The sequence below is a fragment of the Sprattus sprattus genome (assembly GCF_963457725.1).
Source record: "Sprattus sprattus genome assembly, chromosome: 13".
Taxonomy (NCBI): Eukaryota; Metazoa; Chordata; class Actinopteri; order Clupeiformes; family Clupeidae; genus Sprattus; species Sprattus sprattus.
This window is the reverse complement of record NC_137911.1, coordinates 22564702-22589125: the sequence shown is the minus strand read 5'-3', so window position 1 is coordinate 22589125 and position 24424 is coordinate 22564702. Positions and strand designations below refer to the sequence as shown.

The following is a 24424-nucleotide window of genomic DNA, read 5'->3' as shown; positions in this document are numbered from 1 at the left end:
CACCAGATCAGGACCCTGTCATGGCCAGCCCAATTTCGAGACCTGAATCCCATAAAAAAACTCTGAAATGTGATCAAGAGGAAGATGGATGGTCACAAGCCATGAAAAGAAGCCGAGCTGCTTGAATTCTTGCGCCAGGAGTAGCATAAAGTCACCCAACGGCAATGTGAAAGACTGGTGGAGAGCATGCCAAGACACATGAAAGTTGTGATTTTAAATCAAGGTTATTCCACCAAATATTGATTTCTGAACTCTTCCTAAGTTAAAGCATTAGTATTGTGTAGCTTAGAAATGAATATGAGCTTGTTTTCTTTGCATTATTCGAGATCTGAAGACACTGCATCTTTTTTGCTATTTTGACCAATTGTCATTTTTCTGCAAATAAATGATCTAAATGACAATATTTTTATTTGAAATTTGGTAGGAATGTTGCCAGTAGGTTATAGAATAAAGCAAAAATGTACATTTTACTTTAACACATACCAATAAATAGTAAAACCAGAGAAACTGATAATTTTGAAGTGGTCTCTTATTTTTTTCCGCGGCTGTATATATACTGTATATATATAAAAAAAACCTGAACTTCCGTGTGTAGTTTTAAGTGGCCTCTATAAGTAGACATAGAATGTAGTTTTCATAATTATGTTTTCAGAAGTGTATAGTTTACCTGTAACTATGAATCATTGTGTTTTTGTTACTTGTTATTTTGTTGGTTGTAGCCTAGAATTAGCCCTTCATATCTACATAGGGAGCAGGTCCTACTAAACTAACCAATAAGAGTCTCAGCTTTAGTCTGAATCCAAGTTGACAAATTACCATTTAACTAATGTCAATACACAGCAGTAGAAATATGTTTAACGAAGTGTCTACAGATAGTTTAGAATGATTTTAAAGTCAGACGCTCCACTGCATAGCCTATTGAAAGGAAATGCTCAGTTCTTCCAACAGATCACTATCAACAACTTCAGACAAACACTTCTGCTAGTCTTGCAAGACAGACTGCTGAGTGTCAGCATCATTTCTGGTTGTCATTCTTACTTTAGGGAACTCAACGCTAGACTTGACCATTGAGGTTAACTGTAGAGTAACAGAATGATTTGATCTGATCTGCAACTGTGAGACTAATTGCAAACAAACAACGTAACTTTAAAAACATAAAAAAATTACAGCAGACATTTCATTTCATCGGTTTGAGTTTGCTTGCATCAGACTAAGTGGATACCTTGTTATGTGACTGAGAGGAACCTTCTGTGAACCGAGGAGGCCAGCTGACTACCATACAGAATTATCTACCACAGACATTAGGTGTCACTCCAACTATTAGACCAGTTTTGTGTGACAGCCCTGGGACCAGCAGTTCTCCCAACCAGAGCTAGCTAACACAGTGTGATCTTGAGCTAATGATTGAGAGGCAGTCAAATGTGGATGCTTGTCGAAGGTCATAGTTGACTTTTCATAAGGTAACCGTGGAAACAGGCATCACAGGCATTACATTCAGAAATTAAATGAGATAAAGTGGTTATGTTCCAAGTGTATAAACCTGAAACTAAAGCTCTGGAAACAGCCTGCATTAGAAACAGCCAAACCTAATCTGCAAAGTAAATCAGCCAATCAAAATCAGGGATGCTCTAATTAGCATGCTAATGAAGACTAGATGAATCTTCAGACCAAGTGATTTAATTGGATTTAGGAAGTTCTACAGTTATTTAGAATCCAAACTAATTATGAGTAAAACTAACAGTCTTAATAAGGTAGATAGAACTATTTGTTTCAGCTATTCATCAGTCTAATGTGAACTAAATCAAGTAACATGTAACATGATACAAAAGACAAACACAGACAAAGCTAGGATTTAGTTTCTGACCAGCGCTTGAACATGTTGTTCACCAACATCACTAAATCAGTAGTGTGGTGGTATGGCCAGAAATGTCATGGTAATGGTAGAATGTGAATCTCTGCTGGTAAATGGCAAACAACCCAAGCAACAAACAAACAAACAAACAAACAAACAAACAAATAACACCACTACCTACAGAGCAGAAATAGTTCATTGCTTGCCTGAGCTGTTTCTTCACTAGGCAATACTTGTCTGTTGCTGGCCTACTCTAAGCAATGGTACAACACTGATTATTGCATGGAGATCACCATGATCATGTGGTCATCCTGGTTCACGTGAGGCTAAAACTCCGCAAAGAAATGCTGTGTGTGCTGATTATTGCTTTCTCTACAAGAAAAGGGAAGTGTGACCTGAGCGTGACTTCCCTTCTTTCAAACAATAAAACTAAACAAAAATTATTTTTTTTTTAAAAAAAGAAGTGAAACCCTAAAATGTTTGGCAAATTGCCTGAAAGGCATTAATGAGTAATGTGTGTTGCAGCTCTGCTCCTCAGGACCTCCGCAGAAGAGTGACCTCCAGGAGCTAGCTAACACAGTGTGATCTTGAGCTGCTGATTGAGAGGCAGTCAAATGTGGATGCTAGTCGAGGATCATAGTTGACTTTCCACAAGGTAACCGTGGACCCTGCAATACTCACCAGTGTACAGAACACACATTGGCACTGCGTGATGGTGGTCATCTGCTCCAGGGGGAACTCTCCTAGACAGAGCTTACAGGACACCAGCGGGTCCAGAGCCAAGTCCCAGGTGGTAGGCCGGTAGCGGGCTGTGGTCATCTTTGCCAGGTGCAGAGCTGGAGAAAATAAAAGAAGTGAAGAAGAAATAAGAAGTCTAGTTCTCCATGCTTCGAGCTTCCACATGGGTGCGTCAACAGTTTGAAATTCAATACTGGAAAGTCGACCGATTAAGATTAGATTGCCACGAACCATGAGCAACATCAAATGGCTGCAACCTGTTGGCTTCACTCGGCTAAAATTGGTTTTCAACAGTCCTTACAATGTCATGAAGAAAAACCTGAAGTACTATTTGTGCTCTGATACACAATATTAAGCCCTTTTCCCTTGCTCAATTTCACCTAAATCTTTTGTCTACATCGATGAGACTAGAAAACCAACCAACACAAACAAACACACAGAAACTAGGCCACTTTTCATTCCCGTGAAGTCGCTGGGCTGATGTCTAAAGGCACCAGCCCAGTGAAGGAGACGCATTCAGATTTTCAGATTTTTTTCCACTCACGGCCTCTCCCTCTCAGCAGGACACAGAGCAGCTTATGTCTGAAGTGTTTACAGGAAGTGCTCCTGTATAGACAAGTCAACAGTGTCCTAACTCTCAGCTAGCTGAAAGGCAGCAGCAGCGAGGGGAGAGAGGAGGTTGAACCAACAGATAGTGTTTATGGACAAAAGCCCAGAGAAGATCAAGGTATGGAGAGGACTTCAGCATGCTACGCAACCTCCCGTCTCTCACACTCCTGCGACATGTCAGAGCCCGTCCTCCTGCCAACCCCACTCGCACGCAAACACACACACACACACACACACACACACACACACACACACACACACACACACACACACACACACACACACACACACACACACACACACACACACACACACACACACACACACACACACACACACACACACACACACACACACACACACACACACACACACACACACACACACACACACACACACACACACACACACACACACACACACACCTGCCATCAGAACAGCTACACTTCCCACCTACAGTTTGCAGAAGAGCAAATTCAACAGACAAGAGCAGCGTAGCTCAGAGAGCGCTCCCTCTGAAAGACTTGAGGACTTAAGCCTGAAGAGAACCGTGAAGCCTCCCTCTCTGAGGAGTGAAGAGGCTCTGAGGAGGCTGCTAGTGGGACCCCAGCCAACGCACTCTTCAGCTCCATCACCCCGTTCAGTTTCCGAGTGACTAGCATGGAGTCTAGGCCAGGCAGTCACACTTGCTGACTCGAGTGGGCACCGTCACAAGGGCTTAAAAATAGAATTGGGACTATGACCCAGGATATTTCCCCTGATTTAAAGCTGTGGTTGTGGTGATGCTTTGTTGTCAAAACAATGTTCTCAGAACTGCAACTTTAGGGAAACTCTAAAGATAAACAGAAAGGAAAGGGTTCTATAAAGTTCTCATGGAATGCATGCATCTTAGTACAACTGTAGTACCATATGTTGCATCGGCACCTACAATTGCAGCACGGTGGCTCAGTGGTTAGCACTGTCGCTTCACAGCAAGACATCCCTGAGGTCCTTTCTGTGTGGAGTTTGCATGTTCTCCCCGTTAAGTCAGAACTGAGATATTGCCTGGCCAGTGGCTCATGTTGCTGTTGTGAAGGACTCTTGCTGTACACCTGACTTGGAGCTGCTTGCCGTGTCATTTAGACCAAAATATTTACCCCGTGAGTTTAGTCAGTTATCCCTACTGCTTGTTTACATCCCGCCCTCAGGCAATGCCACACGCGCATCTGAGAACATAGCTGCGTGTGTCCACAAAATTGAATGCGCATCCCCTGACTCACCTGTTCTTATCCTTGGGGATTTTAATGCCTGTAGACTTAATAAAATACTTCCCACCTACCAACAATATGTTAAATGCACTACCAGAGGCGACAAAACAATCGACCTCTGTTATGGTAATGCAAAGAACGCATACAAGGCATGTAAAAAACCTCCTCTCAGCACCGCGGATCATAACGTTGTCCATCTTATCCCCGCTTATCGCACGAAGCTGCAAAGGGAGGGTGTTCTAAAGAAGCAGGTGAAAAAGTGGGATGATGATGCTGTAATTGAGACTCTTCAGGCCTGCTACGAGTGCACTGACTGGGAGGTGCTAATGCAGGGCAACAGCCTAGAGGAGGCTGCAGATGTGGTAACTGACTACATACATTTCTGTGAGGCGATGATTGTCCCTACTAAGACTGTTAAGGTATTTTCTAACAACAAGCCTTGGATAACAAAAGCCCTGAAATCAACCCTGAATGAAAAGAAAATTGCATTCTTCTCTGGAAATAAAATTGAGTCCAAACTCATTCAAAATAAACTGAATAAACAATTAAAAGCAGCAAAGAGGGAATATAAGGAGAGAGTTGAGAAACTCTTCCTGGAGGGTAAGCCGAGAGTTGCATGGCAAGGCGTCAAAACCCTAGCTGGCCTCCCCAACAACAACTCAGCTCTACCCACCACTGGGGAAGAAGACTGCATTAACATGGCAGAGAACCTTAACCAGTTTTACTGCAGGTTTGAGAAAGTGGACCACTCGCAGAAGAGGGAGAAACTGACAGAGGAGCTCACTGCTAGGATGCCGGGCTACGTAAACAGGCAGCTGCAGCAGGTGGAGGTTGAGCTGGTGTTGAGAAGGACAAGGCCAAACAAAGCACCAGGGCCAGACCAGATCTGTGGCCGCCTCCTGAAGGCCTGCAGCAACCAGCTTGCTGGTGTCTACTGCCACCTCTTTAACCGCTCATTGGCTGAACACTCTATCCCCTCAGTCTGGAAATCTTCCATCATATGCCCTGTGCCTAAAAAGAGTAAACCCACCTGCGACAATGACTACCGACCTGTGGCCCTAACATCCCTGGTCATGAAAGGCTTTGAGAGGTTAATGATCACACAGCTACAGGCGGAGGTCAGTAAGCACGTTGACCCGCTTCAGTTTGCGTACAAACGTCACAGAGGGGTAGATGACGCCACACTGACGCTACTGCATGGAGCCTATGCCCACCTTGACAAGCCCAAGTCATTTGTACGCCTGGTGTTCATAGACTTCTCGAGTGCCTTTAACACTGTGCAACCCCATCTAATGGGACAACATCTTCTCCAGATGGAGGTCAATCCCCACCTCATACTCTGGGTGCTCTCATTCCTGACAGACAGACACCAGAGAGTGAGAGTTAATGGCCACCTCAGCTCATCCAGAAGGATCTCTACAGGTGCTCCACAGGGCTCTGTCATCTCACCAGTTCTTTACACTCTCTACACCAACGACTGCAGAAGCACAAACCCAGACATTACATACATAAAGTACTCTGACGACACTGTCATCATGGACTCCACCAACTCATCCGACCAGTTACAGTCTGAGCTGGCCACTTTTTCAGACTGGTGTGGCCGGAACTGCCTTGATCTCAATATCACCAAAACAAAAGAACTAATAATAGACTTCAGAAAGTCCCCCTCCACCTTTCCCACTCTGACTGTCAATAACCAGCCGATAGAAAGGGTTGACACATACAAATATCTTGGAACAATAATTGACCACAAACTCAACTTCAAAACAAATACCGATACCATCTACTCCAAGTGTCAGCAGCGTCTCTTTTTCCTTCGCAAACTCCGCAAACTCCAGGTCCACCAATCCGTTCTGACTGCATTCTACAGATGTTTCATTGAATCCATAATCACCTTCAACATCACTTCCTGGTTTGGAGCGCTGTCCAACATCCATAGGAACCCACTAAACAGAATCATCAAACTGAGCAGCAAAATAATTGGACAACAGCAGGAATCACTCATCAGCATATACAACAAAAGGACTAAGCAAAAAGCAAAACAAATCACCTTGGACATCACACACACTCTACACACTCAGTATTGCCTCCTACTCTCAGGCCACAGATACAGAGCACCTACACTAAGGACAAATAGAGCCCTGTCAAGCTTTGTCCCAGCATCTATTAGACTGTTAAATGGCTGAACCCCCTGCTTGAACGGTGTTCTCTCTCTTTTAAACACCTGGAATCTCTTTTAATCATTATTTATTGTCCCTCCACTGTGGAGGTATTAACTTATTTATTCACCAGGCTCAGCAAGGTTTATTATTATAATCTGCCATTATTATCTGCCTTATGTCTAGTGTGGGCTGATGGTGTGCGTGTGTGTGAGTGTGTGTGTGTGTGTGTGTGTGTGTGTGTGTGCTTGTGTGTATCTGTGTGTGCGTGTGTGTTTGTTTTATGTATTGTCGGGTATGGACACACCCTGCTGCTCCTCCACATTTGAAGTTCCTAACGGAAAAATAAAGTACTTTGAATTGAATTGAATGTCTTTATTTTTCCAGAGATTTGTTAATGATTAATTGTTGACCAATGATGGTCAGATTTTGCTTAAGAGAATTTGACCAATTTCCATCTGCAGTAGACATATAATTAACAAATCATGGGACTGGACCTCAACTTGACCCGTGAGGGCATCACATATCCTTCAACATCCTAGCACCATTACAGCGCTAAACAGCTTTAGGCCTCTGCATTCCTGTGCTCCATCCTTTTACCCCATTATTTCAATGCTATCTTTACTTTCCTTAACTCCAGACCGCACGTGAAACTTTATAGGCATATTTCTCTGACAGTGCTAATATTTGTTCATACCTGCAGACTCCCTATTTTGTATGAAAATGTATATGCAAGATATGTGTGAGCTAGAGCCGTCTCCTCGGCTGGAGGATATTATGGGATGGAACCATGCCACTCAGAAGACTTTGAGGGCAACTTAGTCACTTTGTACCTTTGAGGTCACTCTGCGCCTGAACTTATCATATTGATGTAATACTTCAGCACATACAGTTTAAAGGTGGATGCGTGTATACATTCATATGCAGATGTTAAATGTAAGTAGTACATAATTTTGATTATTACAATATTTTGTCATAAACAAAGAAAGTGAACATGACTTAGGCTACTCTTCAGGAGGTAGATTGATCATGTGGACTGTTGAGTAGGCATTTTCTTTTCTGAATGACCTACTGCTAATGCAAAGTAATTTAATTTCATTGCAAGGTCATTTTTACTGATAAACCATGTAGAACCTGATAATGTAATAATTTCCTGATAACGTAATAACCCTGATAATGTAATAAAAAAATCCCTCATAAGTCCCTAAAAGATGTTATAAAACCTGATAATGTAATAATATCCCAATAATGTAATAAAGTGCATTTCCCAATAATGTAACAATCGCCATACCAATAATGTAATAAAATGTTACATTAATTGGAAGTTATTACATTATCAGGTTAGCCTCAATTTTGCAGAACCTGATAATGTAATAAATTCCTGATATTGTAAAAACTTTGGTCAGTGCTGAAATGTTGGGACACCAGTTATTCAGACCAAGTAGTGATGCTGTGTAGACAACCACCCACTATTGTTTTGCTCATATTTTGATCCCAATGGTATAGGCCTTTAGCCTCGCAAGCCAAACCTGTACAGCAGGAAGCTGTACAAGGGTCTGGCACAACACGATTTTCAGTGTGGGCGGGATTAACGGTTGTCTGTTAAGTTGCCTCTGCACGCAATGCCACGCAATAGGAATGGCGCTACAACCAATCCGAGCGACTGACGAATGACAAGACGATTTGATTGGCCTGGTACAGTATGTGCCCATTAGCTGCCGGTCTATAACATACCAAAATGTTCTTATTTTTTCTCTATTAGTTGATTACCACTGAATATCCCTTTCACCATTGTAAAAATTGTGCATTCGCAATCATATAAAATATATACTAATAGTGAAGCAGCAGGTCTCTGGACAGCTTCACTGTTTGGACCTCTGAAACTGGAGATCTGATGCTACAGCACCAACCAAAGTTATTACAATATCAGGTAATTATTACATTATCAGGTTCTGCAAAATTATTGGGGAATGCACTTTATTACATTATCGGGGTATTATTACATTATCAGGTTTTATTACACGTTTTAGGGACTTATGAAGGAATTTGTATTACATTATCGGGAGTTATTACATTATCGGGAAATTATTACATTATCAGGTTCTACAAACCATATTGTGTAATGGCTTAAATGAGCTATATAATCCATAAAACAAAATACTTTGGCAAGATTGAGATTTCTTTTGATAACTTATTTCTTTCTCTGAGGTCAAAAAATGCATACTGAAGGCACCATGTCATTGACACAGTGCTCTTGCTTATGAGAAACAACTGACGTTCTCATCCATTTTGCTTCATCTGAATAACAAACCTCTCTTGAACCGGGAATGTAATTATCTGTTTAATACATTGTAACCCTTAACACTGAAAAACACCCCTTAATAACATTTTTTTAGTTTACCTCTAGTCTCAAAGAACTAAAATGTACCAACCTGTGCTACTGAATAGTCCACATTGCTGGTGACAGATAAAGCGTCAGGTCAAGGAAGCCATCAGCTTTCATGTGATCCTAGTCGCACAGCTTTCAGTGTAATTACATAATGCCCCATCAAAAAGAATTGCGTAACCTCCATTTAATAATCTACCTAGGCTGTTATATGCTCAACTGGAATGCACACCTACAAGCAACAAGGGCATAGATTAGCCTGCTGTGCCTTTCCCAAACATTCATCTATACATTTTCCCGACCGAGAGCGGGGCCTTTTAAAGCACACTAGGGGCTGTGTTTACTCATTCTATTTTTAACACCCGGGGGGTTCTTTAAAGGTTTAACATAAACAGCACATCATGTGTAAATGTACCCATCAATGCAGAACACAGCCACTTCTACTTTTAAAAACGTGTTCCCTTACAGGGGAGCCGCTGTGCATGTACGAGGAAAAGGTGTCATAAGGAGGTTGGGGCTGGGGTTTCATGCTGTGGAGATAAAGCGCAGTGCAGCATGGGACTCAGAGAGAGAAGGTGACGACGGCCTTGGCTCCTAAAGAAAAATTAATGAGCCAGATCTCCTTATTTCTAACCCAATGTTAGTGGTGGGAGTAACGGTAAATAAGGTTGCAATGAAGCATTGATCAGTAAGATTCAAAATTCATGGAAACCAGCAAGAGATTTAATGAGAGAGGTGCCATGCTCTACCCTGTAGGCTTCGACTGCATTTCTGAAAACAAATACAATTGTTTTCAAGACACAAAATCAGTGGCTATATGGTTAGCTTACCCAGTCACTGAATGTACGGTCACAAGACAAAAACTTTTTATTTTATTTTATGAATTATTAGATTAATTTCAAATTGTCAATAGGAGGTGGCTTTTTTACTGATGATCAGTTTGGGAGATGACCCATGATACATCCCCCTGGCCCATGTATAGCCTACCTTTTTCCAAATCTGGTTGGTCCACTTCATTGTACTTCATAACTCGCAATGTTATTAAAAGTGAGAAATTATTTATGGAGCTGCTCCATTAGAGGGTCATTTGTGGATACGCCCCATAATAATTCTTCCTTGGCCTATGCTACATCCTTCCTGCCTGTTTCATGGAAATCAGGCTGGCAGTTTCCCATAATCCCGCTGACAAACCGACAAACAAACAAACCGCACTGAAAACCTAATCTCCTTGGTGGAGGTAAGCAGTGTCAGGATAGAGTGATACAGGTCCATTAGGTCCCTTTTTTATATTGCATTATAATGAATAAGTGGGTCTGTGAATGTACAACTATTGAAAAAGAGATACATATTTTTTCTTTTTAAATGCTGATTAAAAAATATATGAATAAAGCCATACAAAAAAAGAGCTGCAATCTGTTTGCCACACAATCAGGACTCAATTGGCTCCTAACCCAGGGAGTTGCATTGTCATGTCAGCTCAAGATAAAAATAAAAACAAGATTTTCCTTCAAATGTTATCATGAACTAAAATGTCCTTCAACTTGTAGCCACTACACCAGCTATGCTGACAATTTTAGTATTGGACACAATGCTGATAAGCCCATCCATATACATTAGAACACATAATTAACTTTCATATCTAAAAAATGGGCTAGTGGCTACAACAAAAAATGAACTTGACTGTTCATTTGACCCTGGCCAGGGAAATAGTAGCCTAGACGATATTCACTTCTCCCAGGAGTGAAGAAAAATGACATGGGCAACCTGCTGCACAGCTTAGCCTATGTAGTAGTTCATAAACGATGATGCTAGCTGAAAAATGCACTTGTTCACTATACAGTGCGCACGCACGCACGCACGCACGCAACTGACCAGAAAGAAATTGGTCACAAAACTAAAAATGAGGTGCATTTGCGACCTCTTCAGTTGCCATCTGAAGCCCTATATATGTTCCTTCCAACTGGACATTCATGAATAGCATCCTGACCACATTCCCCCAACTTCTCACTAAAGCAAAGACAATGAATGGTTTTAAAGATTGCACCTCCTAGCAAGTCCCTGTGATGCTACAAAAGAACAAGATCCCCCCATGACCTGCAAAACAGACTTTGTTATTTCATGTGGTGTGCTGACAAGTGACCTTTTCAAATGTGATACAGCTCAGCACTTACATTGTATGAGCGCTCACGGCACACATAAGGTAGCTGGGGACCTGTTCTAATCCGGGGTGCAAGGTTTCCCAGTCCTATGTGTTAAGAGCTCTGATGAACACAGCGAGGTCCCTCTCACACAATGCCCCATCCTGCCCACCCTGCCCCCCCCCCCCCCCCCCCCCCATGTGTGCCTGGCCTGCCCTCTCTTTCGCAGGTGTCAGTTCTGCTCTTTATCTGACTCGCTCTTTCCAAAAGGTCACTCCTGGCCTCCCGCCAGAAGGATACAGACTCATCACAACTGGCTGCTGCGACGGAAACTCGGCAGTGCAAAATGACCTAGTGCAGCCATCCAGGTTCTGAGCAGTCCACTCTTGTCGAAAAAAGCCCTCTGGTAGTGTTAAAGAAAATGAAAAAAGATCCTGAATCCACCCCTTGATCTGGATCTGCTCCAAAATGTAATGGGTTTTTCCTTGGCCCATGCTACAGGCCTCCTCCTTCATAAAAAAAACCTGGTAGTTTTTGCGTAATCCTGCTGACAGACCAACAAAAGGTAATGGAACCATAACCTTATTGGCACAGGGCACAAGAAGCACAGTGATAAGGTGGACGGACGTGTTGGCTTCACTACAGAGAAAGGCATCACCTGGAATTGGTGAAAAAGACCATCATCACTTCGGCATTTTAGAGTGGTGCATGAAAGCCATTTTCTTTTATGAGACACATTTTTTATCTTGGCAATAGTCCTTTGAATGAGAATGGTTTCTAGAGAGCCATACCTAGATGCTCTGATTGTTCTTCAAAGACCTCTTTCAACTTCCATAAGCCTTATGGCACAGTCAACAAGACCCAGGTGTTTTGTGAACAATCCTGGCTGCCCTGGAAACTACAAACAACCGCTTCTAGCAATAACAATGATTTCACAGATGACACATAATTTGATGGGCTTGTGCAAAGCATATTCTTTCATTAAACTGCCATGCAGTTGCTGAGCAACCCTTCCACAGCACGGCATGACTGTATGACAGGGAGTGCCACAGAGGATGTTTCTTTAATAACGCCTCCATGGGGTACTTGGTGAACAGTGGCATGTCAGTTTCTTTTTGCTTGAACGTGGACTATGCGGTGGATTTAAATAAAAAAAATTTTTAAAAAAAAGAGCCTTTCCATCATCTTACTAGCACTCCCCTCCAAGCTCTCAGGATCCTAGACTTGCTGGCCGGTTGTCAGTCAGCCTGCCACAATCACCTTTTGTCCTCGAGCACAGTGGGCATTTTGCCTGGGAATGCATGACGCCGTCACGTTTCCCTGCATTCTTGACTCACACAGCTTTCTGAAATGCCGTGCCGGTCTGTGTGTGTGTGCCTATGAGTGAGGGGCCGTGGAGTGTTCATGGGCGAAACAGTAACGACAACAGGTACTGGTGAGACGGGGAGACCCTAGGAGCAGCCCTACCTGCCTATCCTTTTCCTGTCTGCCTTGTTGGGAGAGGATCTGGTATGGCGCCAACCCTACTGGCCCTGAGCCTGTCTGCATCCCACTGCAGCGAAGTGCTCGCTGACTCCTCTGGATTATGCGTGTGTAGGAGGAAAAGGTAGGGAGGGGCTGGCAGGGGGACTCCTGCCTCTGGCTCTATTTGTGTTTCTCAACACCACATGATCCACTGAAATGCCATCAGCTAAATTAGCATTGGTTTAGGCTGTAGTAAACTCCTTTTTGGGAGTCAAATTTCAGTTTCTGTTCGCAGAGTAAACTTTGTGCGAACACAGAAAACGAAACCGTTTTACAACATCAGACTAAAAATTGCATAATCCATATTTAGAAGTAAACCTGTGGTCATTTCCTGCAGAGCAAAGAAACACACAGCACAGACTGTGCTCAGTGCTATTGTTCACCACAAAACAAAAGTCACTGTTCATCCACATTTCAGTTTCTGTTCGCAGTGTGAACTTAGTGCTAACACAGAAAACGAAACCGTTCAACAACACCAGACACCAAATTGCATAGTGCTCAGTGCTATTGTCAACCCCAAAACAAGTCTCTGTTCATCCTCATTTCAGATCACTTTGGGCTTTGAAGTCATAAACGAAATTAAAAGTCTTTCCATTAAGCATGGTTCATTTATGGGAGGGGAGTGTCTCTTTAAATTTCATTAGTTTTTTGTGATGGCAAGCATGATTTTTTACTTCCATTTACTATTGATGTTCTGGTAAGGAGATGATTGCTAATGAACCATGCTTAATGGAAAGACTTTTAATTTCGTTTATGACTTCAAAGCCCAAAGTGATCTGAAATGAGGATGAACAGAGACTTGTTTTGGGGGTCATGCTCTTAACCGAGTGTTATGTGGGGTATTGTGCAGTGTCTCGCTAGTAAATTGCCCTTTCAGTCGGTGAGGAAAGTGGGCAAGTCTTCATGGAAGGTTGCAAACAGGGTCTTATGTCCCGTACTAAATGCTTAAGACATGTTTACTTGAAGCTGTTAAACATGTCTTAAGCATTTAGTACGGGACATAAGACCCTGTTTGCAACCTTCCATGAAGACTTGCCCACTTTCCTCACCGACTGAAAGGGCAATTTACTAGCGAGACACTGCACAATACCCCACATAACACTCGGTTAAGAGCATGAACCCCAAAACAAGTCTCTGTTCATCCTCATTTCAGATCACTTTGGGCTTTGAAGTCATAAACGAAATTAAAAGTCTTTCCATTAAGCATGGTTCATTAGCAATCATCTCCTTACCAGAACATCAATAGTAAATGGAAGTAAAAAATCATGCTTGCCATCACAAAAAACTAATGAAATTTAAAGAGACACTCCCCTCCCATAAAGCCTTGTGGCACACCACTTGTGTCTAAAGAAATTAAGAGGACATGACAGGCAAGCTCCAAGTGGTTATTCCTATTGACATGTGTGGGAAGCAGCATCTTGCGGTTGGCTGTGCATACAATCTGTTGTCACTCATGATTCTGCATCTCATCATGATTTTACCTCTCCCCGACAGGGAATTATTAAGCAAGACCTATAAAATAAATACTCTCATTACTAATTGCTGAGAACTTTTTGGCACAAAGGATAAGCTAATGACCAGAGTTTGAGATATTTATTTTTTCTTCAAACACAGATAGGATCCAAAGATTGCAAATTTCAGTTTGTATGCCTTTGTGGTCAGTACAAATTGACCTCTTAAATGTGAGCAACTGGCTAGTTCAAAAAGACATAGCAGTAACTTCGTTTAAAAAAAAAAAAAAAAAAAAAACTTTACAACAACTTTACAGCAAATTGCTAAGATATCATCTACAGAAGACTGAATCTTTGTATGAGAAAAAAATGTGTGTGTGCAATACCCTTACTTCAGATTCTCATCTGCAGCTTCAAGTAAACATGTCTTAAGCATTTAGTATGGGACATAAGACCCTGTTTGCAACCTTCCATGAAGACTTCCCCACTTTCCTCACCGACTGAAAGGGCAATTTACTAGCGAGACACTGCACAATACCCCACATAACACTCGGTTAAGAGCACGACCTGGAGCAGCCTTAAACCAGCGAACCATCAGTTCAACCAGAGGACTGACATCAATTCAAGAGAGCCATAAGCAAATCTGCTTGATCTGTTGCAACAATAGCCTCTGATGCTCCCACATTAATCTTACCTGAGAGACTGAAACTAATTTGAAATCCCAGCCTTACCTCTTAATCCAGATCGAGCAACCTGAATGCCAGATCAGCACATCCGCAGGTGATTTTGCTCAGCTTACTGCCCATGATAACTGTAGCTCCCAAATAATAACACTGAAAGAATTTGCAATCACTCCATGGTTTGTCTGTAAAGCTAAAAGAGGCTTCCAAACGTCCCCTGGCTCAGCCTGCCTCAGACTACATATTACATCATCATCTCCGTTCAACAGGTTCAGCATCCAAGAGTGTGGCGAGCTCCTGAGCCTTCAGAGAGACCAAGCTCACCCAGGCTTGTCAGAGAGACTCTGCATCATTAGCGCTCCATCTCTCTCGTTCTATCGCTCTGAATTTGCTGTTATAACCCTATACAGGCCACTTTTAACACCCTCTTCAACCATAACCTCCCTTTACTTCTCCATCCCTGTTTTATTCTCAATCTGTGGATCTTTCGCTCACAGTTCTCTCTACATCCAATCGATTTGACCTCAATTACACTCGCAATTTTTCATTCAACACTACCACTCTCTTAACTCCTCTCTCTGGAGTCTACAGTGCTTCAGTCATGGGAACATTACACAATTGTTCTTTCACAGTCAGGAACAAAAACACAGGCCTGATTTTCTCAGTATTTTCAGTGGCTCTGTATTTCCTCAACGGAATGGCGTTTGCAGGTAAAATAGATTTCTTTTCATGTCTTTTCAAATAAAATATGTTCACAGGAATACTGTCCATTGACAATGTTTGAAAATTCATGATGGACTTAATCCTTTGATATCTGCAGCACGCAATCTTCTTGGGGATCGCTGATTAGGACTCAAATTCCCCCTACCACATTATTGGGGATACATGCTGTAATTTCCTGACTAGTAACCACAGTTTTCATATTGATTTTGTAAAATGTCTGTAGCTCTGCGGTAAAAACTTGTGTGCGGCCCTTCACCTGATCGTAGGTAACACGCACAGTAAATCTGCCAGGTAAAGCATAAACGTTGTATAAACTGCAGTTAATACACAGATGCAGGTCAATAGATGGGTTTGTTTTATATAATGACATTAAATAATACGTTATGCATGACATAACATCACAACACGAGTGACTGGTCAGAGGCACCAGCAGGCTGTTGACAAAATAATGGCAACCCTGAGAAAAGGTCTTTATGCAGTGTTCAAAAGCAACTAAAATTGCAAGCATAAATAAGCAAAAGCATTAACTGTCTCATAGATCGCTACTCTATTTTCCGAGGACAAAATCAATCTTAACTGTTGTCTAGGTAGTTGTCTTAGATGTACAGCCAAGCTTGAACTGGTTTACAAGCCAGCAAAACAATAACTGTGACCTGTTGTGGAACCAAGCAACACAAGCCCCACCGCTAAAAAGGAAGGTTTTGACCTTTGACATGTGTGCTTATCTACTTGCTGACCGTGCAGGAACTAATAGGTCTGTTGAGGGGAGCTAAAGTTGGGCCTCAACTGCCACAAAGTTCTCATTTGGAAGACCAACAACTGGCTAGGAGGAAAATAGCTCTGAAGCACTCCGAGGTATCGGTCACCACCATCTCCATCAACATGAACAATCTTCACAGCCATCCACTGGTCACTCATTTGCGTGTCAAGAAAGAGATGAGCACTGGTGTACTCGGACTTACACATGGTGTAAGCACATATCAAGAGAACATCTAACGACTGAAGGGGAACTGGAGCTTTCTGTTCTAGGGAAGGAGTGATTTTTTTAAAGCCTCAGCAAGTAGCTTGAACAATGCTTGAACAAGAGTGCAACCATATTTCATGTAGAGAGAACATATGGCTTACTGTGCTTCTGGTCATAACTGGTCACACAATACTATGGAGACATACGCACAGTAAGTGACAAGACAAGTGAGACTTGTCATAATATCATCCATCATCGGTAAATCACCACAATTTGTGTTTTGAAGGGCCAAGTTTGAATTCCATAACCAAGTAGCATTTCAAAAATTCAATTCAATTCAATTCCAAACACTAAAAACAGACATGATTCAATTGTCACTGATCATTTCTCATTTACAGTCTCACTTACTTTCCCTGCAAATGTCATCCATAGGCAAGCACATGGCACATCTACTCCATGCCTTTTCTGCTTCCCCCCACCAGACTCTAGGCTGCAGATGCTGACTAACAGAAAGAGTCAGTCTCCCAGGGCTGGGCATAAAAAGTGAATGCTACCTAAGAAGAAAAAAACCTTCACATCCTGTTCCCCCCTGTGAACGCCTGTGTTTGATATGCTTAAACAGTTGCTTGTTAAAGCTCGCTTCGCTAAGAGCCAGGATGAGTATTAAAATGCATTAAAAGAGAAGGTGGAGATGCCATGATGAACCCTCCATAGTGCTGCAAGTGCAACCTTTCAGATGAGCATGAGTAATGAGCTTATCTAGGCCTAACCCACTCTGTTTTCCTTTCATTCCTGGCCCAAATGACATAAGTACACATCTTCACTGTGTTTATCTCTGCTCATTTGTTGTTATTTCCTGATAAGCTCCTTCCTGTTGTTCATAATACTTTTTTATGAAACAGAATGAGCAGTTTAAATGAAGGTCATTAGGGTGCCACCAGGTTAGCGCACTATCATCACAGATATTGGAACCTTGCCTAATTCTTCTGCAAAACACATCTTTCAGTTCAAACTCAATACAAATATATATTTGTTTAATCAATCCCCTCGATCATGCTAAAGGAGTACAAATTGTGGAATAAGTCTAAATAAAACGGCCAATTACTACTAATGTAAAACGTCGCTTATCCATAACACATAGAATTTAACATGTACCTATAGCCTGTTGTATTGCTTCAATTGCATTAGCTCCCAGCAGAGTACTATTGTGTCGCGGTATTCTCATGTTACCATCAATTTAAGCAGATATTGTCTAATTGTTTACCTCAATGCAGTCCATTAAACAAAGTGGTCTACTGAGCAATAAACATTACAGGAATCATTAAACATTTAAGTATTACCCACACTTCCGTTCTTCACCCTTTCTTTTAACACTGTGCCAATTCACAGAAACCCTGCAGTTACTTTGCGATTAAAAGCCTGATAGAAACCTCATGAGAGAGTGCTCCAGGCTGTAGGACAGAAGCTTGAGACACAAAGCACATCTAACATGAAATGTTGGACTCGGTTCAACCCCACTTGAAGTGAAATTGCGGTGGCTGAGGACTGATGAAAAGCGCTAATAAGGCTGTCTGGAGCAGAACTATCTGCAGGGTACGGGTGGGTTCATGAGCGAAGATGGCAACCCCCAGCCAGTGACTAATGGAACAGTGACAATTAACTTTCTTAGAGAGGACAAGAGTGGCACAACCAACTTGTTAAATTGGGGGATAATCCCTGTGGGGTCATAGTGCTCTACAGCACAGCAGCAACTAGGCTGGCTAAATTGTGACATGATTTAAAAGGCCCATTTTATTTCATCGTTATTGTGTTCATTATTATAATTGTAATCATTATTACTAGTAGTAGTAGCAGTGGCAGCAGCAGGGGCCTAGTGGTAGTAGCAATAAAGGTGTTGGAAAAGGGTTGGCTGATTGCCTGCAGAGTGGGCCAGCACACAATAGACAAAAATATAAATTCCACTGACTATTTTATATTAGCGCCATGTCTGTACTTCACAAGCCTATTTTAAACAACATCTTGTTTTCTGTTGTGTACATGTATGTGCTGCCCATACACATTACTGTAGGGATGTTGCTGAGTAAGTTCTCACACTTAAAAAGAGAAACATTATTTTGTATATCCAAACACCACAGTGACCTGTTTGGAGAGACCCATCTAGCACTTTTCAAAACAGTATTATGTTTATACGATCATACCCCCGGTTAAAACACCGTGGCTCTAGACCCAAAATGTCCCTTGAAAGTACATTGTGGTCACCACTGCAGAAACCGTGATCTCAAAATGTTTTCCTTTTTTCTTCTAATAAAATGTGATGGAAGGAAGACATAGAAAAACACCTCTTGTGTTTCTACCCATTGGAAGAAGGCCTCCGGTGCTGTTTAAGCCTGAAAGATCACAGAGTTTACTTGCCTTTAAAGAACCTCACTTTACTTAAGAAGTGATGGTATGAAGCACACTGTTACCATGAAATCTATGAATTAATACATTTTTATGAATTCTGCAATTCAACACCACATAGCAATGTTTGTTTGCAACCTGAACATAACAAGCCTGGGAGTATTTAAAAAAATGGCATCATACCAACCTTAGTCCCATGTTAGTTGTTAACATAGCCAAAGTGATCTGACCATGGTCCAATCATAAAAAAAGCATGGATGGAAGCGAAAGCTAAATGAGACCGATTCTTCATTTTGCATTCAGCCACCGCAATTTGACTTCCAGTTAACTATTACCTGCCAGTTAACGTCAGTAAGTAAACTATACAATTCCCATCTTTATTCAAAGTGCTCTGTTTTGACAGGTGTAAGGATCAAGTCAGAATCGTAACCTATACCATGTACTTCGGAAAAGCAGGTAGGCCCCGCTCAGACCTTTACATGCTCCCACTGAAGATGCATTCAGAAGCAGAAGATTTGGGACAAATTAATGAGGTAGATGCTGTCATCATAACCGATGTCGACTTAAAGGAGAAGAGCATGTTAGATGAAGGATGAAGGTTACCGGTAACTTTCCGCAAAGCTGCGGGAACGTCACCCTATCTGAAGGAGAACGGTGAAGTGAGGCAACGCACAGTGTAACAGAATTCTTCACTCTGCAAGCGCGCTGGCTAACGTTACCTACATAGCATACGGTGTTTCAGAACTTGAGTGGGCGTGGACGCACGCCAGATCATGGCCAAATCTGTGCCATTTGTTAGCTTCGACAACACACCTTGCACATCGTTTCATTATGAGCTGATCATTAAATGCAATGGCCACATTAAATTGGTTAGATGTTATGGTTAAAAGTGACCTATTCTCCCCAGCTCAAATAACATCTCACAAAACATAGGCTACGCGCCAAACTGAAACTAGAACCAGCTATCTCTGGTGTGGTCACGGAACATGAACTCGGGCAACTACTTACAAGGGTAAAATACAATAACAGCTTACCTTGCTTCGAGTGAACTTGACGTCCCCGAGGACTTTAAAAAAATTAACTTTCTTATTCGCTGGCTAGCTATGTCTTCTTCCTGAATTCCTGGAGATCAGGTTTGAGGTAAACAGCTTCTTTGCCAGCCAGCAGTCGCTAGCTAGCCAAGTAAGCTAGCTAACGTTGCCTATTCAAGTGGCATTATGGCAGGTTATATATGAGCTGATGTGCAAACGGTGGCTACTTCCTGACACCATGGACGACTTCAGTTCTGAGATAAAATAGGACATTTGAGTCTCACCTAAAGAGAGAAGAAACATTTGTTAGCGGTTAACGAGTAAAGACAGCCTGGGCTTAAGTAACGTTAAGTGTCCAGTAGAAAATCCAGAGCCGTGAGTATGCTGGCTAACTTACAGCTAACGCGAGCTAGTTGGCTACCTAACGTCACCTTTCCGTCTACCTTTTACTTTACAGAGATGCGTTTGTTATTAACCACTAGCCTGCTAACTGCCTATCTTCCCACACAGAAGGCTAACAAACAACAAACACAGGCACTGCTTTAAAAAGCAATTTTCCAAAGCTAGGTTTTAGCCGGTTAGAAAGGCGTCCCTTGCCAAAAGAACTGTTACTGTCGTGACTGAAATCAGAAAATATTGTGCATTTACCTAACCATTGAAATCCTGCACACGGGAGAATCAGCTGTTCAGTACGACGCACTGGAAAGACGCCATTTGTGTAAGATTGCTGTAGCAGGAGACTGACTGCATTTTTCAGAGGGTAGGAAATCTCTGATAAAATTACCGACTGCGCCACTTGGTGGCCAATAGATGTAATTTATTTGTTTTTTTATTTAGGCTGTCAAAAAGGTTCACATCAGCTTTACATTTGTCCTTAAACAAACACTAAATTATACATTTACAATATATTAACACGTTTATATGCATGGGAACATGAAAACAGTCTTTATAATTACCTATCTGATAAATTAATTGAATTGGAAAAATAAATGACATATGTATTTACAGAAGTACACATTTATAAAAAAAATATATAATTTAAAAGATTTTGTTTTATTGCAAACCATAGTAACATAACACAAACAAAACACACGGAACAAAAGACTATAGTTTCTTGGTAACATGAGTCACCACTCGAGATGCATATCAGCTTTAGTCCACACATATTTCCCGCCCCTCTTCAAGAACATCTTCTCATCAAATCCACTGAACTGGATAGCATCTTGAACTCCCACATCCAGGATAGACTTAGAAGGGTCTTTCCGTCCTTCTCGGCAATCTAGGAAACGCATCTGTAAAATACATAGTAAAACAAAGTATTAGAAATACCTACATGGTGATGTACATATAGCAGTTAAAGGAAAAATTACTCTGCCCCAAAAAATGCAGCTGTGTGGGAATGTGAATTCACTTACATATTCATCCAGAATCAGGTAGGAATCTCGCATCTAAAAAAAAGAAAAAGGGCTTTAGAAAAAGGGCTTTTGCACATATTTTGACTTTCTAAACAAAGCGGGCGCATATAATAGTACGCTTTGGCCCCACTGGCAACATATTCGTTATGCAGAATGTACTATAGCTTGCAGTTCCTTGTCTGTGACATAGTATATGATATCTATACATTTCCTAATCACCTAAATAGAATTACGTGTACCTTGAAATGTGTGGGTGATATCACCCCATCATGTTTCTATGTGTTGCTGTGTGTATTTACTGATGTATGTACCTTTTCATTGGATTCTGGAACCAGGCAGCTGATGCTATTGTGGCGCTCTAGGAAGTCCTGGAATTGTTGGTCACTGATAACAAATCGCTCTGCTTCTCGAAGGCTGTTCTCTCCTGCATTTTCCCCGTCAATCAGCAAGCACTGAAACACCTTAGTGAGACATAAAGCAAAAGTCACTTGCTGTAAATAGGTGATATGTTGAACATATACATATTTTTTCAGGTACATACTGTATGTTGATTATATTCATTGTACATTAAAAGTGGTTCCTATATAAAAACAAATCTCAAATTAAATTGTCTTCAAGGTGACTGATTAGACTACTAGTAGGTCTAGATCTTAAGAGAGGATTTTGTATATTCATATATTTGATTTAAGGGGGAATACAAATATATTTACCTTCCAGCGGACAGGGTTGAGCTGGGTGATGTTTTCAGTCATATCCTCATCAATGTTAAAAGTGTTGATCACCGAATTGAGTTTGAAAGCCACCTTGTAGTCTTGGCACCACCCCCGTATTTTGTACAGGTTGTCAATGTGGCTTTTCTTGCCCTGGGCACGACCAATGGCTTGGTTGGTAGCTTCATCAAAGCTGTCACAGGAGATGGCAAGAATGTCCAGGTACTCTCCTTTAAAGAGACAGTATTACATTGATCATACTCCTGGCCCAACTTGATAAAACAGAGGGGCTTGCGTGGATGCAACCACCACATAATTAAAACAGAATTGCAAGACCTGCAATAATGGCCCACAGCCCTTAGCAAAACTATGTACATTTGATTGTCTGTCGAGCTCAAATATCAACAACTTGTCATGTTAAAAGGTTGTCAGAACTCGGTGACACTGCTATATATTTTAAGTATGTGCTGCCCCCTGCAGGTACATACAAAGAATACAGAGAGCATCTTACCATATTTCTTGAACCATCTTTCCTTGATCATGCTACCGTTGCTCACAATGCTGACACTGGGAAGTTGAAGCTCCTCTTTACAGTACCGCACCATCTCACCCAAAAAGTCCCCTCTTTCAGGCAAGAAAGGCTCTCCGCCAGAAAAGTTAATTTTTTCCAGTCCTGTGAGAAAATGCAACAGACTACCTTAACGCATCATACTTTATTCGTTGCACCTCATGGACACATTCACACAACATTTTTTTATCGAATAGTCTGGGCAATGTTTTACTGAATAAAAATACGAGTAAAAAAAACCCTCACCTGCGTCCTTTAGAAGTTGCAGTCCCCTCTTTGCCTCCTCAATTGGCATGACAAAGGATGTCTTCGCCGTATGAAAGCAAAAGCCGCACTTGTAATTACATTGTCTGGTAAAGTGATAATTGACACTTGTTGGCGTTGTGACATCTTCTTCAGGTGTCTTTTCTGCATGATTTTTCTCATTTGCACTCTCAATAAGACCTACACCTTTTCTGCATGACACTTGTTCGCGCTTGTCCACCCAAAAACACACTTTCTTCAAAATACTGGCGAGAATGTCATGGATACTGCTGATGCAAAGCATCATTCCCATCTTAACGAACGCAAACTGATTTGTTAGCAACATGGTGGATAGCTTTAAATTCCTGTAAAGTAATGTGCGCATCCAGATCTTGTAGCTGCTGAAGTATGTGGCGCTTGTCCCTTTATACACCGCTACCGAGTTTCTGTTTACAAACCTTAGAATCGAAACTACACTGGTCGAGCAGCTGATTTATAGGTAAATGCCGTGTCATCATAGACTATCTCTAGATAGGGGCCAAGGTAAGACAGTAGGCTGGACAAAGTAATATGTCAGTGAGATAGGAATTAAAACATAACCGCGTCAAGCGACTAGGTGCGTTGCTCGGAAGTTTCTGTTTCGGAGTGGCGCTGTTAAAGGCACCCAGTGCAACATTAGGGCATCAAAATGGAAATATTCTGGATAAGACAATCTTTATGATATTGACATTTACTTCACCATATTAGCACATTTGCATCATTATTTGATACTTTGGGCGTTAAAAAGAGCGCTAAAACTAGCCGCAAGAGCGTAGCCTTTTATTTATTGGTGCCACCAATAAATATAGCTCAGCATCGCCTGCGAGCTGATGACCACTACAACAGGGACATGGCAATAGCGTTTCCTGCACAACTGCTTTCATTCAAGCTGCCGTGCCCCTTTTTAACATGTTGTAATAATTTCGGAGTCAGCTCGCCGCAGTGGCGTGTTCAGGGAGTGGCCTAGGGTGGCACGGGCCACCCCTGAAATCTGATTGGCCACCCCAAGTGCCACCCAAATATTAGTACGTAAATTATGCCATATGCGCGCACGAGTACAATAGCAGGCGGAGAAGGGGAAGATAAATAGTTTCATTGCGGTTTTCTGCGATTACCCATTGCTACAGGTATCAATAATGTATTTTTGTCCAATGGTATATATACACCTGAAAGGGCAAAATTGTCTCTATCATGGTGGGTATTTTTTGTGGGAGAAACAATAGCAATCTACAACAAAATGATATGCTTATCTTACACTATAGACACTATTAAAAAACGATTCAATGACATGAAAACGTTGTTATTTTCTTCGGTATTTTCATCATATTCAGATTTTCAATGAGGATTTCTGGGTAATTGTTGTGTTGTTGTCCAATGTCAAATCTCTATTTGATCATGTGACGAGACGATACGATGTGTATCCTAATGTTTAGAAGGGGCAACTGCTATCGTGAATTATACAATAAATAAGTTGTGAAATAAAAGGAAAACACATCACAGTTAAAGTTGTATGAGACCTAACAAGAGGTTTCGAAAAATGATTGCAA

General features: G+C 41.6%; 2 protein-coding genes across 2 annotated transcripts in view; both read right to left on the bottom strand.

The window, feature by feature from the left end:
* rnf144aa (ring finger protein 144aa) overlaps positions 1-20621 on the bottom strand; it is a 31354-nt gene extending 10733 nt beyond the window's left edge. Inside the window, exons 1-3 of the mRNA XM_080850347.1 lie at positions 20551-20621; positions 19906-20186; positions 2534-2688 (exon numbers count right to left, since the gene is read on the bottom strand). Coding sequence (XP_080706473.1) covers positions 2534-2671 — 138 coding nt within the window. The 5' untranslated portion in view covers positions 2672-2688; positions 19906-20186; positions 20551-20621. The remainder of the gene's footprint in view (positions 1-2533; positions 2689-19905; positions 20187-20550) is intronic.
* A 408-nt stretch (positions 20622-21029) lies between these two features.
* On the bottom strand, positions 21030-23184 carry rsad2 (radical S-adenosyl methionine domain containing 2; the record flags this gene model as incomplete). The annotated part of the gene is made up of 6 exons (XM_080850527.1): positions 21030-21194; positions 21318-21350; positions 21629-21778; positions 22028-22257; positions 22539-22700; positions 22842-23184. The coding sequence occupies 6 exons, from the start codon at positions 23182-23184 to the stop codon at positions 21030-21032; spliced, it is 1083 nt and encodes a 360-aa protein (XP_080706653.1).
* Positions 23185-24424: the final 1240 nt, after the last annotated feature.